General features: G+C 57.9%; 7 protein-coding genes across 7 annotated transcripts in view; 4 read left to right on the top strand and 3 right to left on the bottom strand.

Annotated features, from left to right (window-relative positions):
* The window catches only part of N656DRAFT_844829 (putative cytochrome P450), a 2154-nt gene extending 397 nt beyond the window's left edge, over nt 1-1757 (top strand). The window contains exons 2-3 of the mRNA XM_064819164.1: nt 61-1205; nt 1297-1757. Of these exons, the coding sequence (XP_064670860.1) occupies nt 61-1205; nt 1297-1514 (1363 nt within the window). The 3' untranslated portion in view covers nt 1515-1757. The remainder of the gene's footprint in view (nt 1-60; nt 1206-1296) is intronic.
* A 34-nt stretch (nt 1758-1791) lies between these two features.
* Nucleotides 1792-2658, bottom strand: N656DRAFT_708423 (putative short-chain dehydrogenase; the record flags this gene model as incomplete). The annotated part of the gene is made up of 1 exon (XM_064811502.1): nt 1792-2658. One exon carries the CDS (start codon nt 2656-2658, stop codon nt 1792-1794), a length of 867 nt encoding a protein of 288 aa, XP_064670859.1.
* A 626-nt stretch (nt 2659-3284) lies between these two features.
* Nucleotides 3285-4817, top strand: N656DRAFT_844828 (uncharacterized protein). The gene has a single exon (XM_064819163.1). The coding sequence runs from the start codon at nt 3379-3381 to the stop codon at nt 4750-4752; it is 1374 nt and encodes a 457-aa protein (XP_064670858.1). The 5' UTR covers nt 3285-3378; the 3' UTR covers nt 4753-4817.
* Nucleotides 4818-5177: 360 nt separating this feature from the next.
* N656DRAFT_708263 (uncharacterized protein) lies at nt 5178-5780 on the bottom strand (the record flags this gene model as incomplete). Its single annotated transcript, XM_064811494.1, has 3 exons — nt 5178-5244; nt 5307-5503; nt 5586-5780. The coding sequence occupies 3 exons, from the start codon at nt 5778-5780 to the stop codon at nt 5178-5180; spliced, it is 459 nt and encodes a 152-aa protein (XP_064670857.1).
* A 361-nt stretch (nt 5781-6141) lies between these two features.
* On the top strand, nt 6142-6730 carry N656DRAFT_844826 (DUF1772-domain-containing protein; the record flags this gene model as incomplete). Its single annotated transcript, XM_064819162.1, has 2 exons — nt 6142-6232; nt 6300-6730. 2 exons carry the CDS (start codon nt 6142-6144, stop codon nt 6728-6730), a joined length of 522 nt encoding a protein of 173 aa, XP_064670856.1.
* A 700-nt stretch (nt 6731-7430) lies between these two features.
* On the bottom strand, nt 7431-8487 carry N656DRAFT_708632 (Metallo-hydrolase/oxidoreductase; the record flags this gene model as incomplete). Its single annotated transcript, XM_064811522.1, has 2 exons — nt 7431-8252; nt 8326-8487. 2 exons carry the CDS (start codon nt 8485-8487, stop codon nt 7431-7433), a joined length of 984 nt encoding a protein of 327 aa, XP_064670855.1.
* A 625-nt stretch (nt 8488-9112) lies between these two features.
* On the top strand, nt 9113-14890 carry N656DRAFT_797807 (putative polyketide synthase; the record flags this gene model as incomplete). The annotated part of the gene is made up of 4 exons (XM_064817685.1): nt 9113-9507; nt 9595-10996; nt 11074-13497; nt 13589-14890. The coding sequence occupies 4 exons, from the start codon at nt 9113-9115 to the stop codon at nt 14888-14890; spliced, it is 5523 nt and encodes a 1840-aa protein (XP_064670854.1).
* Nucleotides 14891-15208: the final 318 nt, after the last annotated feature.

Raw genomic sequence — 15208 nt, 5'->3', positions numbered from 1 at the left:
TCCCTCCTCCCCCCACCCACACTCTCCCTCCCCCAACCACTGACAGACCGCTGACAGAAGGCCGGGGAGCAGGTCCTTCTGGCAGAACGCCAAGGCTCGTTCGAAGACGGGAAACTTTAGTTTCTGGCTAGGCAGCTACCACGTTGTCGGCATAAGCGGCGAGGCCGCGCGAAAGGTGTTTCTGGACCACCCTTGGCTTGACTTCTCCAGCGGTGCGGCTCTCCGGCCGCTCGGTGTGCATTTTGTGCCACCGGTTCCGGAGATCTTCCATGCTGGTTTCCACAACGGTCGCAGCTATTTTCTGCGGCGTCTACTCGACCTGCAGAAAACCGAGCACCTTATCAAGTACCTCGGGCGCCTGACTACAGATGCAAGAAACGGATTTGAGGCCTTGGCCCGAGGACCATCCTCCGTTACGGACCCCTCTGACGTCTGCTGGCGTATCGTATTCAAGCAAGACTGCCGCTTCATGTGCACCGACGAGCTTGCCGATGACCTCCCACTCCTGGGAAAGCTCTTGGGCTACGCAGAGATTCTGCAATCGACCAGCGCTCTCTATAATGTCCCTTTTTGGTGGCTGCCATCCGTCTCTTACCTAAAACGCCGCTACGGGCGCTATGGCTTGAGGAGCCACCTGAAGGCACTTCTCAACAGACGCGTGAAGAACATGAAGCAGGGTGCCGAGCGCAGAGAGGACGCCATGACCATGCTGATCGAGAATGGCGACAGGATGGACTGGGTCCTCGAGTTCTTGATCAGCATCCTGTTTATCGCGCCTGCCAACTCGCGCATCCTGACCGGCCACATGCTGAATCTCATGGCCATGCACCCGGACTGGCAGGAAAAGATCTATGCCGAGGTCAAGGCCGCCGCTGCGGCACGTGGGAAGAACAAGTCTGCGGCCACCTTGGCCGAGCAGCTCGACTCGCTGCCTCTTGATGCCTGGGAGTCATCATTCCCTACCATCGACATCTGCTACAGGGAGGCAATCCGCATGTGGACCGCCTTCGCCATGATACGCCTCAACACATCGGCGGATGCTATCCCTATTCCCGGCACCGACGAGGTCATCCCGGCAGGGAGCTACGTTTCGTACAACTCGACCGAAGTACACTACAACCCGGAGCTGTATCCAAACCCGAGCAAGTACGACCCGGAACGCTTCCTCGAGACTCGCGAGGAGTTCAAGAAGCAAGTTTACGGTTGTAAGTAACTCTGTTTGGCGTAACCAAAGCCGGCAAGATTCAAGAGCACTGGGAAATAGCTGACTCGTCACAAAACGTCACTACTAAGTAGTCGTTGGCTGGGGCCAGGGCCGTCACCCCTGCCCAGGAATGCGCTGGGCAAAGCTGCAGCAAAACATTATCCTCGCATATGCCTTGGCTCAATTCAAGTGGAGCAGTTGCGACGCCAACGGGGAGCCTATGCTCCGGGAGGCACACAGGAAGCAACTAGACGACCCGCATGCAACGTCCTTTACCAAGTATTATGTCAAATATGTGCCCAGGGAGTAGAGTAGAGCCGACGAAAGAGCCGACGACATCAAGTCCAAAAGCTTTACTCGGGAGGTTTCCGGAGGAATTGACCACGTCACATTCTACTAGTAACTTTTGGGCGGGCATGTTGATGTACTGTACTACCTACCTTACTACTACGGGAATGCGAGTTTCTGCAACTTCCAGTCACTGCCCACTGCAGATACTTCGGTGAATCTAGGTACATGTACATGTAGGTACCATACAAGGTAGAATCGGCGGAACAGGGTCAGAGCATAGCATAAACCACATGTTATTAAAGCACCAGCCCAAAAGTCAACAACCTCTGATCCTCCATCAGCCGCTCCTTCAACGCAATCAGCTCATCCACATCCCAGTTCGCCCACACAAAGCGCCCATGCAGGAAGCTGCTCTCAGGCCCGGCCAGCCACAATGCAAAGTGCGCCGGGAGGTCCAGGTCGTCCCACTTGATCTCGTCGCGAGCGTAGTGCTCGGCCACCGAAGGTGTGTAAAAGGTGCCCGGATGGAACGAGAAGAGGCGCACATTGCCCTCGCCCTCTGTCTTGCTTTGCTGAGCCTGCTCCACGGCAAAGTGCTGCATGACCATGGCCAGGGCGGCCTTGCTGGACCCATACCCGACGCGGCGCGTGCTTTGCACCTGTGCGGCCGCCGACGATATGTTGATGACGGTCTTGTCTCCCTGGCCTACCCGGGTTGGCAAAGCAAGATAGGCCTTGATGAGGTTGAAGGCGGCGACGACGTTGGTGTCGAAGGCCTCTTGCACCTCCTCGGCCGTGATGTCGGTGGATGCCGCGCGGCGGTGCAGCACGGCGGCGCCGAGAACCAGCACGTCGACCCTGCCAAGATCACGCAGAATCCCAGCCATGCGCGTGCTGTCTGTTACAGAGGTGGCGTAGGTTGAAATGAGCGTGTGGGGAAAGCTGGCCTCAAGCTCGGCTTTGGCTCGTTCCTGCGGCCGGGGCGAGCGCGAGACAATGGCAATACGTGCGGCCCCGGCTGCCGCAAAGGCCTTGCTAATGCTGAATCCCACGCCCGAAGAGCCACCTGTGACGAGTATCGTCTTTCCCGCACCGCGGAAGCCGTGCTGTTTGGCAATGCGGTCGTACGTCGTTTGGTGATACGTCTTGGTTGGACGCGGCATCATTTGGAGGAAAGACATGGTGCTACCGCTACTATGGATTGATAGTTCGTGTATGCAAGGGATGTGGTGGCCACCGGTAGGTCAATGTGTGTTGGAAAGCGGCTGAAGGATGGCTGAAAATGCCCCTGACAGATGGGATATATACTATACAGGTCCACGGTATTTAGCTACTAGGCACCTACCTAGTTAAGGTAGGTAGGCAGGACAGGTCAGGTACCGAATAAGCACATATTCCCGCTCTAACATCTTCAACTCCTCCGAGAGTTGTTTATACGCTCCTCTGTGCTTGAAATTCAGCTACTACTAGTAGTAAACTTGAGGCACGTTTGATGAGAGTCATGGGACAACTGTACTTGTACATAGACGACGAATGAGCCGCCTGCGCCCAGTTTGGTAGTATCAGATTGAGCTTGAAGTCGATTGTTCTCGGTCACATCGCTGCCGTATCGGAGAAATGCTTAACGGTCCGGGACCGGGCCAATGATCAATCAGCCGGGATCGGGCTAGCCCGGCCTGTAACACAACCACGACCCCACCGGTGACGGGTGTGGTCGGACGGGGATAGCCTTGTATTAGGTATAATATGATCCATTGCTTTCTTGCTTCCTTTCTTTTGCAGAACAAGTCTTCAAGTTGGCCACCCGTGCTGGATCGCCTACAGGTAGCCTTAAGTTCCTTGACATACGCTAGCCACAAACTTTCAGCCGGTTACCGGTCCCGATGGCACTCGATGCCGGTCTCCGCATCCGCTCCGAAGGCCTGGGCCTCGGGCGCCTCGACGCCAACCCGCCCGGCTCCAACGATGCGGCCAGCCGCTTCCTGCAAGAAAACCACGAAAAATGGCACATGTTCTTTCGCGTCCAGGCCGGCCACAACCATATTCCGCATGCAATCCTCAGCACCTTGGCCATGGGGGGTAGCCCGGAGAACGTGCAAAGGGCGTACGATGACGGCAAGGTCATCCAGCGTCCCATGCCGCCAGTGGACCCCGATGTCGTCAAGGAGATGAGCGACGCGGCCAAGTTCCGGGCGCACATGCAGGTGCTGGACGAGTACCCCAACTACCTGGCATTCTTCAAGCAAGAGATCGCAAATAAGGGGGGAAACTGGCAGGCGGTCGTGACGGACTTCTGCTTCAGCCGGACCCCGCTCGCCGACTTTATGCTGGCGCAGCTCTTCGAGGGCCTGTACCATCCCTTCATCCACCTAGGCTTTGGCATCGAGTTCGAGCTGTCCAGCCTCGTGGCCGAGGGCCTCGCACAGGCGGCGAGCCACGACCCGACGCACCTCGACGCCTTCTTCCAACGAGCCGAGGCACTGGCGGCGGAAACAGACCCAGCACAACCGCGCACGCCGCTCCTTAAGCTGTACCGCGAAGCGCACGCCAACCGCACCATCGCCACCGCGGCGCGTGTGTCCGACGGGCCGTGGAGGGTGCGCGATGGCGTGCTGGGCCGAGCGCGCGAGGAGATGGCCCGTTTGGCCGCGCAGTTCCGAGTCAGACCCACGGACGAGGACGTGGAGCGAGCGACTGCTGAGATGATCAGCTGTGCGGCGTGGATGTGCGCGTCGGCGCACAAGCCGGGCAAGGCCCGCAAGTTGGACTTCTTCCTGATGCACTGCGTCACTAGCTCGCTCTTTTGTACCGCGCTGGGCCGCCAGCCGTGGATCAGCATCGCCGACAAGGCGCGTCTGGTCGAGTGGAAGACCCGGCTCGACCTGGTTTGGTACGCTGCCTGCGGCGCGCCCGAGCTGCATGGGACAATCCTCGCCGACTACGAACCCGCTGCTAGCAAGGGTATGGACTGGCGCCAGTTGTATCACGCGCTCAATGCCCACCATGATGACGGGCATGTTGCCAAGTTTGTGCGCGCCATCAAGAATGGCGAGCAGATTGCCGCCCCGTTTGAGAACGAACCTGGTGCTGAACACACGTTCCCGGTCAGGGGGGACGCATGGCTCAAGGTGGCGCAGATATGCTTCGACTCGACCACCCCGTTTGACACCATAGAGAAGAAGTGGGTTTGGGGCGTTGGGTTTGACGCTATGTGGAATGAGGTCCCGGACTTTGTGACGGCCGATATGAATAAGTGAGGGGGGTGTTTGGCCGCGATTTGGGTTTGTGACAGCGATTCTATACTTAACAATGTTACTTTACTCCTTGAGCTACCTTACCTACCTTATCTTACTTAGGGTGTTGTGTACCCCAGAGGAATGGCCTTGTAATCGGTTACCAGAGGGAAAGGTGTTGTCTCTATTATACTACCATCATTACCATTCAGGTCAACATGTAATTTTGGCGCGGGCACGGCCAACAATAATGACAACTGTTGTGGGAAAATGAATCAAGCCCTGGGCAGCCAGGAGTCCCCATAGACCAGCCATAATACTGATGTAATCCGATGTTGTTGCTAGCAGTGATGACAGAGAACCTCCAGTCACTTCTCCTTGCTACGTACGGCATCTTGGGGACAGTGTTCAGAATCACGGATAACGCCATCTCCTGCAAAACACCTTACCTAGTCTGCAAAGCCATCCACTTCTTCGCCGTCTCTCACAAACTCTTCGATCCACCCTATAGTTATCCTTCATACAGTCAACGTTCTGCATGTGGTCCGCCTGAAAGAACAGGGAGCCGCTACACTCACAGGCTCCTCTTGGTGTCAGCAAACTTTTCGTGGTCACCGACCAGTTTCTCCTTGTACCACGGATCCTGTTTCATGCGTTTGTAATCCTCGATGCTCCTGAACACAACCTGGCTGAAGCAGTCAAAATCCGCGACGTTGGCCATCTGCGGATCGAACAAGTGAGCCATCAGCGCCCTTGTAGAGCTTTGGTTGTGGATCTGAGAACAAATATTGTATAGTCAGTTACAGTCAACACCTCAGCGCCTCGTGTAGGTTCAGGTTCAATGGGTTGCTACACACCTGGGTCCACCGCTTGATTCCATATCGGACCATGAGACCCTTGGTCAGAGGTGCGGAAATATTGACCATATGATTGCGGTATTCTTCCTCACTCATGCCCGGCTTGCGGTAGCCACAGATAGTGAGGCACAGATACTTGCCCTTTGTCGAATCGGACGGCTCCGGCAACTCGGGCTCCTTGAACGTCGTGGCCATTGTTTGGAATTGAGGGTTCATTCGGTTGGATCAGTGTGCGAGCATGATCTCACTCTCCGGTTGCGTCCATCTGTTCATGTTCCATAGAAGCTGAAAGTAAAAGTAGGACCTAGAGAGGAATCGCAGTGCTTCGGGTATCACAGGGCAGGGGTACGTACAACGGGGCATTTAGTGATAGACAATCATGCGATGTTTCTGTGAGTCGAGTGCCCCGACGTTGGCCGTTGGACGGAAGGATACCGACCGGCACATGACCGATACCAAGAGGTAAGTAGCTATAATACCTCTGCTGACTCGATGTATGACGGAATGGAGGAACGGGGCTGTCCAGCTGCAGTCCCCCGCGGAGAGACACCACACCATGGCGCCGGAACCCATCAACCCATCCATGTCGTCTCCGCCCAAGATTGGCGCGCCTGCTGTAGCGGTCGTTTCGGGTTCCGTCCTGGCAGGTTGGTGATGGCACCTCGCTGGCCGATCCAATAGTCCGTCACTAACAAGCTGGTGTATATGCCACAGGCGCCATGGCAAGCCTCTCGGCATTCGTTATCCCGGTGTTGCTCGACACCAACGTCGCCGCCGACCATATGCTCCGACAGTGGGCCCGGCTGTACCACTACGGCCACATCTACATGCCGGCCCTGTGCGTGGCCACTTGCGGCGTCTACGCATACGCCGCGATAGACCAGAAGGGAAGGGCCGGATCTCGCTATATTCTCGCTGCTCTGTCCACCATCGCCATGGTTCCGTTCACTTGGTTGATCATGGCGCCTACGAACAACACGCTGTTTCGGCTGGAGTCTTTGGGATCAACGGTCACGGACTTGACGGTTGCCCGGGGCTTGCTGGTGAAGTGGGCCTGGCTGCATGCTGTACGGTCGTTGTCACCGCTGCTTGGGGTGTACTTGGGCTTTACGGGTGTGGTGCAGGAGCTGGGGTTAAGGGTGTAGGGCCATTTGCCAAGTCCCACGTACCTAGCTTATGAACTCTACATCTAGTAATGCCGAAGGATTGTCCGGCTGTGCGACTACGGGGGTTTTCCTAATCTGTCCTATACCCGATACGTGATTCGTCCCGACTTCCCGATTCCCGACGGCCCCACCGATCCGGACCCACCCGGATCCGGGCCGTTTAATTCGGGTCATTAACAATACCACTTCTGAAGCCCCGATGGAACACTACCCGTACGGGAAAATGTACCTAGTGTAAACAACTCGGTAAAAGTCTGCAGGGCAATTGCTGCATGAACATGCGCGGGAAACCCTTCCGGACGTTTGTCGCCCGCACACCACTGCTGATGATCCTTGTTGATAGCCCTGGTTATAGATACAACATAACCATGCAAAAGCCACGTGCAACCGGGCAAGACCCTGGCTCATGTTGGGGTGTCACAGTTGGCAACATCAGGTACATCGCATAGGTTGTAAGCTTTCTCGGTGGTAGTTTCGTGATGGGATGCGCGATGTAACTACATGTAGTAGGTACCTAGGTAGGTATGTACAAGTACAGCATGCAATAGAGGGTCGCATGGAGTGTCTAAACGTGAACGATACCTTATCTAGAACTAGCTGGGCAGCATCTAGTGCGGGAGAGAGGAGATCCTCCTAGTTGAAACAACTCGTCAAAAAGTCGATGTGCATTAGTCCACGGTTAACCAGGCAACTGACCCTTGCCACGCGACGATCCAATGCCAAACCACTTTTTGACGCCCCCCTTCATCTCAAACCCCACCATCCCATCCTCGGCCAGTTTGCAGAGCACCTCATGCATGAAAGGCTCCAAGACCAGCTGTCTCACCCCGTCGTCCATGTTCTCTCCGTACACGGCCGAGACCAGCTCCTGGACCGTCAGTCTGCCCTTCATGCCGCCACCACCACCACGGCCGCCGTCATTCGCGGCCTGCAGCGCTTGCAGCGCCTGTCGCTCACGGCGGAGTTTCATGGCCAGCTCACCCTCAATCTTAGCCTTCAGATCAGCAATGACGGCGCCGTGAGCGGGGTATCCCTTGACACAACCGTACGACTGCATCAGGCGCAGCGTGGCCATCCAGGTGCGGAGGTGCTCGACGGCGGCGGTGCCGTGGCCCAGCACGTTGTCGCCTGTGAACATGGCTTGCTCCTCCTCAAGCACGAAGCACATGTGGTCGTGCGAGTGACCCGGGGCGTGCACCGCGCGGACGGTGGCGCCCTCGACCTTGAAGATCTGGCCGTCGACGATGGGCTGCTGAACCCTGCTTGGCGTGTGCTTGAAGATGGCCCCCGCAAGGTGCGGGTACAGCCGAATCAGATCTGGCACGCCGCCTGTGTGGTCGCCGTGCCAGTGCGTGAGTAGTACGTGCGTGAGTGAGAGGCCTTCGTTTGACAAGGTGTGTGATATCAGGTCGGCCCAGTCTGGGATGCCCTGGCCCGTGTCGATGATGAGGCGCTTAGTTCCTGTGCCGACGATATATGTGTTTGTCCCCTGAAGGGTGAACTAGTAGCATTCAAGTCAGACAAACTGAATCGCTACAGATCTAGGAACTTGACGCTGGCAGAACCACGCTCACCTTCCCGGGGTTCTGTCCGAGCACCCGGATCACCCGTGGGCTAATCTGCTCCACGTCCAGTAACGGCGGTAGGCGTGTCTGCTGGGTCTCTAGATAGTCCTCGAAGGCGCAAATATTCAACGCCTTGTTGATCTGGCGGTAGCCTCCTACGCCGGGTGCCATGTTGAACAAGCTCCAGTCCGATTTTGTCTCTCCAAAGAAAAAAGCCTTCATCCCAGCTGGCGACGCGTTCTGTCTTGTGGGATGGGCATGGTTGAAATGCAGCCCGGAGCACCTACGGCCCGATAAGTAAGTGGAACCACCGTCGGGGTCCATCTCTAGCCTTGGGATAGCCGGACAGGGAAAGCTGACTGGTTCGCCATGATGACCTCCCACCAGGGGTAACTACTGTAGGTACCTTGCCGAAGGTAGGTAGGTACCTATCGAGCCGAAACAATATGAACCGATGGTTGGGATAGGTGGTAGTGAGCGCCCTGTCTGCGGACCCGGTGAATGCCCACTCCGATCGGACAACGCATATGGGCAACAGTCCCCCCCGGGGAGACCAGTGCGTAGATCCCAAAGCCCCGATCGGACCGCGGTTGGCTCTTGAGCACCGAAACAGTAAGCACACACACCTCTGAGCCGAGAGCGCTTCGTCGGCAGGGAGGAGTGGTACTAATAAGGTACACATCATCATACACGGAATGGCCTCCACCGGTTCTAGAACCTACATCTTCTGAGGGATTCTGTTCAGCAAAGCCAATACTGACTGTCATCGAACCCCAAGGCACCGGATCAAGTTATCATGGCTGCCAATACGGAATGGGTTGGGAGTCCTAGCCCACCCGAGCTGTCAACAACAGCCCCGTCGACGACCTCCGACTCCTTTGTGGAGCCTAGCGTCATGAAGATTGGTTACTTTGGCAATGAATTCCCCCATGACGACCTGAAAGACCTCTTCCGTCGTCTTTGGAATCATAGCAAAGACAGACAGCATCGGTTGCTGGCCGCATTCATCCATGAGGCGACCTTGGCCGTTCGAGAAGAAGTCCGGCTACTGCCATCGGCACTGAGAGCCTTGGTCCCCCCGTTTGAGACCATTCTTAACCTCGCCGACCATCCCGAGCTGCGAAGCGGGCCTTTAGGAGGTGCTGTCGATGGGTTGCTTCTCTGTGCAGTCCAGCTGGCGGCATTTATCGGGTAAGCACCGTACTCGGCCCGGGTCAAGTCAAGCTCAGGGGGTACATAAGGAACACCTTCTAATTTGTCACTTGCGCCGCACTGCAGCTACCATGAAGATGATGCCAGGGACGGATTCACCTTCGGCAACTCGGATGCTTGCCTCACTGGCATCGGCACGGGCCTGTTGTCAGCGGCTGCCGTGTCGTTATCCGAGACGCTAGCGGACGTGCCGCTGGTTGGTGCCGAGGCGGTCCGCACCGCCTTCCGACTTGGCGTTCTCGTTGACGAAGTCTCGCGGACCTTGCAGCCTCGCGCAGCCGACGGTGGGCGCGGTGATAGCTGGGCATACGTGGTGCCAGACACTGCGGCCGCAGAGATTCAACGCGAGCTTGATGCCGTACACAGGGCCGAGAACATTTCCGAGCCAAACAAGATATTCATCAGCGCCATCGGCCGCAGCTCGGTGACCATCAGCGGTCCGCCGGCACGACTAAAGCACCTCTTCCACGTATCCGACTTTTTCCGCGACAGGACGCATGTCGCTTTGCCCGTGTACGGGGGTCTCTGCCATGCCAAACACGTCTACAACGAGGAGCATGTCGAGAGGATTGTCCAGACCAGCCTGCTTGATGCGCTCTTCAAGGTGCGGGTGCCCGTCTTCCCGACCGGCAGCTCAAGACCGTTCTCGGGCAAGACCGCCACCGGCCTGTTCCGCAATATCGTGAGGGAACTTCTTACCCAGACCATCCAGTGGGACATGGTTATCCACGGCGTGAAACAACACGCCAAGGACATGGCAGCGTCCGAGTACCTGGTCTTCACGATCCGCACTTCCTTGCCGGGCCGCGAGCTCGTCGACGCCTTGAATGCTGACTCGCCTGGGTCGGTAGCGAAAGTCAAGGACCTTGTGCCGTGGATTACCAAGCCAGAAACCGTCCCGCGAGGCCCGAGGGGCACCCAGCAGGCCAAGATTGCCGTCGTGGGCATGGCCTGCCGCATGCCTGGAGGCGCAACCGACACGGAGAAGTTCTGGAACATACTGAGCCAAGGCCTCGACGTGCACAGGAAGATCCCAGCTGACCGCTTTGACGTTGAGACGCACAGTGATCCGACAGGCAAGCGGATGAACACGAGCATCACTCCGTACGGCTGCTTTATCGATGAGCCCGGTCTCTTCGATGCGCCCTTCTTCAATATGTCTCCGCGGGAGGCACTGCAGACGGACCCCATGCAGAGGCTGGCCATTGTGACTGCGTACGAGGCGCTTGAGCGGGCTGGTTACGTTGCGAACCGTACGCCTGCTGTAGACCTCCACCGGATCGGCACCTTTTATGCTCAGGCTAGCGACGACTACCGCGAGGTCAACACAGCCCAGGAGATTGGGACGTACTTTATCACGGGAGGGTGCCGTGCCTTTGGGCCCGGGCGCATCAACTACTTCTTCAAGTTCTCTGGTCCGAGCTACAGCATCGATACAGCGTGCTCGTCAGGCCTGGCCACAATACATGTAAGTGAGAACAAAGCCGAACACAACTTGAGCCAAACATGGGCGACTTACTGACAGTCTCAATCCCTGGTTTCTAGATTGCATGCAACTCGCTTTGGAACGGCGACATAGATATGGCAGTGGCGGGTGGCATGAACGTGCTCACCAACTCGGACGCCTTCGCTGGACTGGGCCAGGGCCATTTCCTGTCCAAGACGCCCAACGCCTGCAAGACATGGGACTGCGAGGCTGACGGATATTGTCGTGCCGACGGCGTGGCCTCGGTGGTTCTGAAACGACTGGAAGATGCCGAAGCAGACAACGACAACATCCTCGGCGTCATCCTCGCCGCGGGGACGAACCACTCGGCCGAGGCCGTATCCATCACCCACCCGCACGCAGGCCACCAAGCAGATTTGACAAGGCAGATCCTGGCGCAAGCCGGGGTTGATCCTCTTGACGTGAGCTACGTGGAGATGCACGGGACGGGCACGCAGGCTGGCGACGCGCAGGAAATCCAGTCCGTCACCGACGTGTTTGCACCCCTGACCGGGGCTCGACGACAGAGTCCCAAGCCGCCGCTGCATATCGGTGCCGTCAAGTCCAACGTTGGGCACGGCGAGGCCGTGGCGGGCACAACGGCGCTGCTCAAGGTGCTCCTCATGTTTGACAAGCAGGCCATCCCGCCGCACGTGGGCATCAAGACGGCCATCAACCCCGGGTTTCCCAAGGATCTTGACAAGCGAAGGCTGTATATTCCGTACGAAAAGACGCCCTGGCCTCGGGTTGCAGGCAAGAAACGCATTGCGGTTGTGAACAACTTCAGTGCTGCTGGTGGAAATACAAGTTTGGTGATCGAGGAGCCTCCGGAGCGGACGGCTACTACTACTACTATTACTAACAGCGATGCTGTGATGGCTGACCCTCGCTCAACTCATACCATCGCCGTGTCAGCCAAGAGCAAGGTGTCGCTGAAAGGCAACCTCGAACGCCTGATTGCGTACCTCGAGGCCAACCCTGACGTCTCGCTGCCAGACCTCGCGTACACGACCACCGCCCGGCGCCACCACCACAACCACCGCGTTGCCGTGGCCACATCCGATGTGTCCCACCTCAAGAAGCAGCTAAGAACCTTCCTCGAGACCGCCGACAGCCACAAGCCCATCCCGCCTCAGGGGCCTCCATCCGTCATTTTCGCCTTCACAGGCCAGGGAGCATCCCACCGGTCCATGGACCTCGCCCTCTTCCGCGACCTACCCCCCTTCCGGTCCAAGCTCCTACATCTCGACTCGCTCTGTCAGGCGCAGGGGTTCCCGTCCATCATCCCGGCCATCGACGGCAGTTTCCCCAGGGACCACGCACACTCGCCGACCGTGACACAGCTCGCCCTTGTTTGCGTCGAGATGGCGCTGGCTTGGTATTGGGAATCCCTAGGCGTGAGGCCAGACGTGGTCATTGGCCACAGTCTGGGCGAGTATGCCGCGCTGCATGTGGCTGGGGTTTTGTCGGCTGCGGACGCCATTTTGCTTGTGGGCCGGCGGGCGCGCATGCTCGAGAGGAAGTGCCAGGCTGGTAGTCACAGGATGCTGGCGGTAAGGGCTTCGCTCGGTCATGTCCATGCCCATGCGAACGGCAAGCCGTTCGAGGTTGCGTGCATCAACGGGCCGCAGGACACGGTGCTCAGCGGCACTGTTGACGAGATCAACGCCCTGGCGGTTGAGTTGGAAGGGGCTGGGTTTAAGTGCTTTCCCCTGGACGTGGCGTTTGCTTTCCACTCGGCACAGACGGATCCCATTCTCGACGAGCTGGAAGATACGGCTCAGCGGGAAGTCTTGTTCCAGCCGCTTCGCCTGCCCCTCGTCTCGCCTCTGCTAGGTAAGGTTGTTTTCGACAACAAGACGCTCAACGCCAACTATGTCCGGCGGGCGACGAGGGAGACTGTTGACTTCTTAGCCGCTGTCGAGGCCGCACGTGCTCTCTCGACGGTAGACGAATCCATGGCGTGGATCGAGATCGGCCCGCATCCCGTGTGCATGGGCTTTGCACGGTCCATCATGCCCTCGCTCTCTACGGCAGTGCCCTCGTTGCGCCGTGGCGAGGACGACTGGCGGACACTGGTGGCCAGTCTGGGCGCGGTGCACTCGGCCGGCATCCAGGTGAGCTGGGACGAGTTCCACCGTCCCTTCGAGCGCGGCTGCGGCCTGCGGCTGCTGGACCTGCCCACGTACGCCTGGAACGACAAGACGCACTGGATCCAGTATAAGGGTGATTGGGCGCTTACCAAGGGCAATACCTTCTACGACGCTGAGAAGAAGGCTGCGGTGGCACCGGTGACAGCGGTGGGAATCAATCCCCTGGCTGTGCCTCAATCCAGCCTGCGAACCTCTCTGATTCACCGCGTGGTCGGGGAGACTTTCTCCGGCCCAGCGGGGCGGGTTGTAGTGCAGTCGGATCTGATGCAACCGGACTTCCTGGCCGCCGTCCGCGGTCATGAGATGAATGGAGCGGGTGTGGCGACGTCGGTAAGCAGTAACCCCCCCCAACCCCTAATCCCATCCCCCCCTGCCCGGGGTACATGTCTGAAACAAGTAGGGTACTAACATGATCCAACAGTCTATCCACGCAGACGTTGCCTTCACCCTTGGCAAGTACCTCTTCTACAAGCTAAGACCAGAGGAGAAGAAGAAGTGCATCGTCCGGGATATGAGCATCGAGAATCTCGTCGTGCGTGAGGGCTTAGTCGCGCAGAAGAACACCAACGTGCCCCAGCTGATCCAGATCTCCATCACGACGGACGACATTGGCTCCGGCATCGCCCAGCTTGCGTGGCACAACGTCACGCAGGACGGTTGCTCGCTAGCCGACGACGAACCCTTCGCAACAGCCCAGATAATCTACGGCAGCGCCGACGCCTGGCTATCAAGCTGGGTGCCCATGCAGCACCTCGTTCACGGTCGCATCGAGACCCTATCTCAACTCGCCGACCAGGGCCGCGCAAACCGCTTCTCGCACAACATGGCATACCTCCTATTCGCCAACAACCTGGTCAACTACGCCGACAAGTACCGCGGCATGCAGTCGGTGGTGCTAGACGGGCTTGAGGGCTACGCCGAGGTGACGCTCAAGTCCGAGCCGGGTGACGGCGTGTGGACGGTGCCGCCCTTCTTTATCGACAGCGTCTTCCACCTCGCGGGCTTCGTCATGAACGTGTCAGACGCCGTCGACACCCGGGCCAACTTCTGCGTCACGCCCGGCTGGGGCTCGCTGCGCCTCGCCCGCCCGCTTATCCCCGGCGGCCGGTACCGCTCGTACGTGAAAATGATACCCACGGCTGAGGACCCGAGCGTTTATCTCGGAGACGTCTACGTGCTGCAGGAGGATGAAATTGTGGGCGTCATGCACGCCATCAAGTTCCGCCGCTACCCGCGCGTGCTGCTCAACCGCTTCTTTTCCCCGGCCGATGTCAAGAACAGCTCCAAGTCACGCCACGGCCACGCGCCAGCTACGGCGCATGTTCCTGCGACTGCCGCAGCTCTCAGGCCAAAGCATACCCCTGAGTCGCCGGTAGTAGTATCAAATGTGCCCTCCTCGACACCTGCTCAGCCACCAGCACAGGCAGCTTCTGCGCCGCAGTCCAAGCCCAAGGCCGTCGAGGTCAAAGAACTCGCCTCCTCCGAGACTGCCAACAGCACCGCAGCCAAGGCCCTGGCGCTCGTGGCAGCCGAGGCGGCGCTCGAGCTGTCCGATCTCCACGACGACGCCAGCTTTGCCAGCATCGGCGTTGACAGCCTAATGAGCCTGGTCATTGCTGAGAAGCTGCGCGAGCAGCTGAATATTACCGTTAGCGGTAGTCTGTTCTTGGAGTATCCGACGGTCGGAGATCTACGGGCGTGGCTGGTGGAGTACTATAATTAAAGATTTAAGGGGTGTCAATATTGACCTTGACAGTTACCAGTTTTTTTTTTTTCGTCTGTCTTTCGTTTAAGACCCTACTCTTCTTATGCTTGACTCTGTCTGGTTTCTTGTCTTGTTTCACTTCGCTCTGTGTCGCATATGCTCTCTCCTCCAGCAGTCCAGCTGTCTATCGGTATCCCCCCGTCCTCTATGTGGCCGTCAGGACTGGACTTGGGTAGACCGTTAAGATTTCTTTAGTAATAGAGATGAGACGACATCGTTAATAGTGGTGCTTGCGAACGAAAAGTGAGACAACTTATCAAGAGGGCATCTAGGACG

The sequence above is a fragment of the Canariomyces notabilis genome (genome assembly GCF_033297395.1).
Source record: "Canariomyces notabilis strain CBS 508.74 unplaced genomic scaffold N656scaffold_9, whole genome shotgun sequence".
Lineage (NCBI taxonomy): Eukaryota > Fungi > Ascomycota > Sordariomycetes > Sordariales > Chaetomiaceae > Canariomyces > Canariomyces notabilis.
Note: the sequence above shows the minus strand (reverse complement) of the source record. Positions and strands in the feature narration are given on the sequence as shown.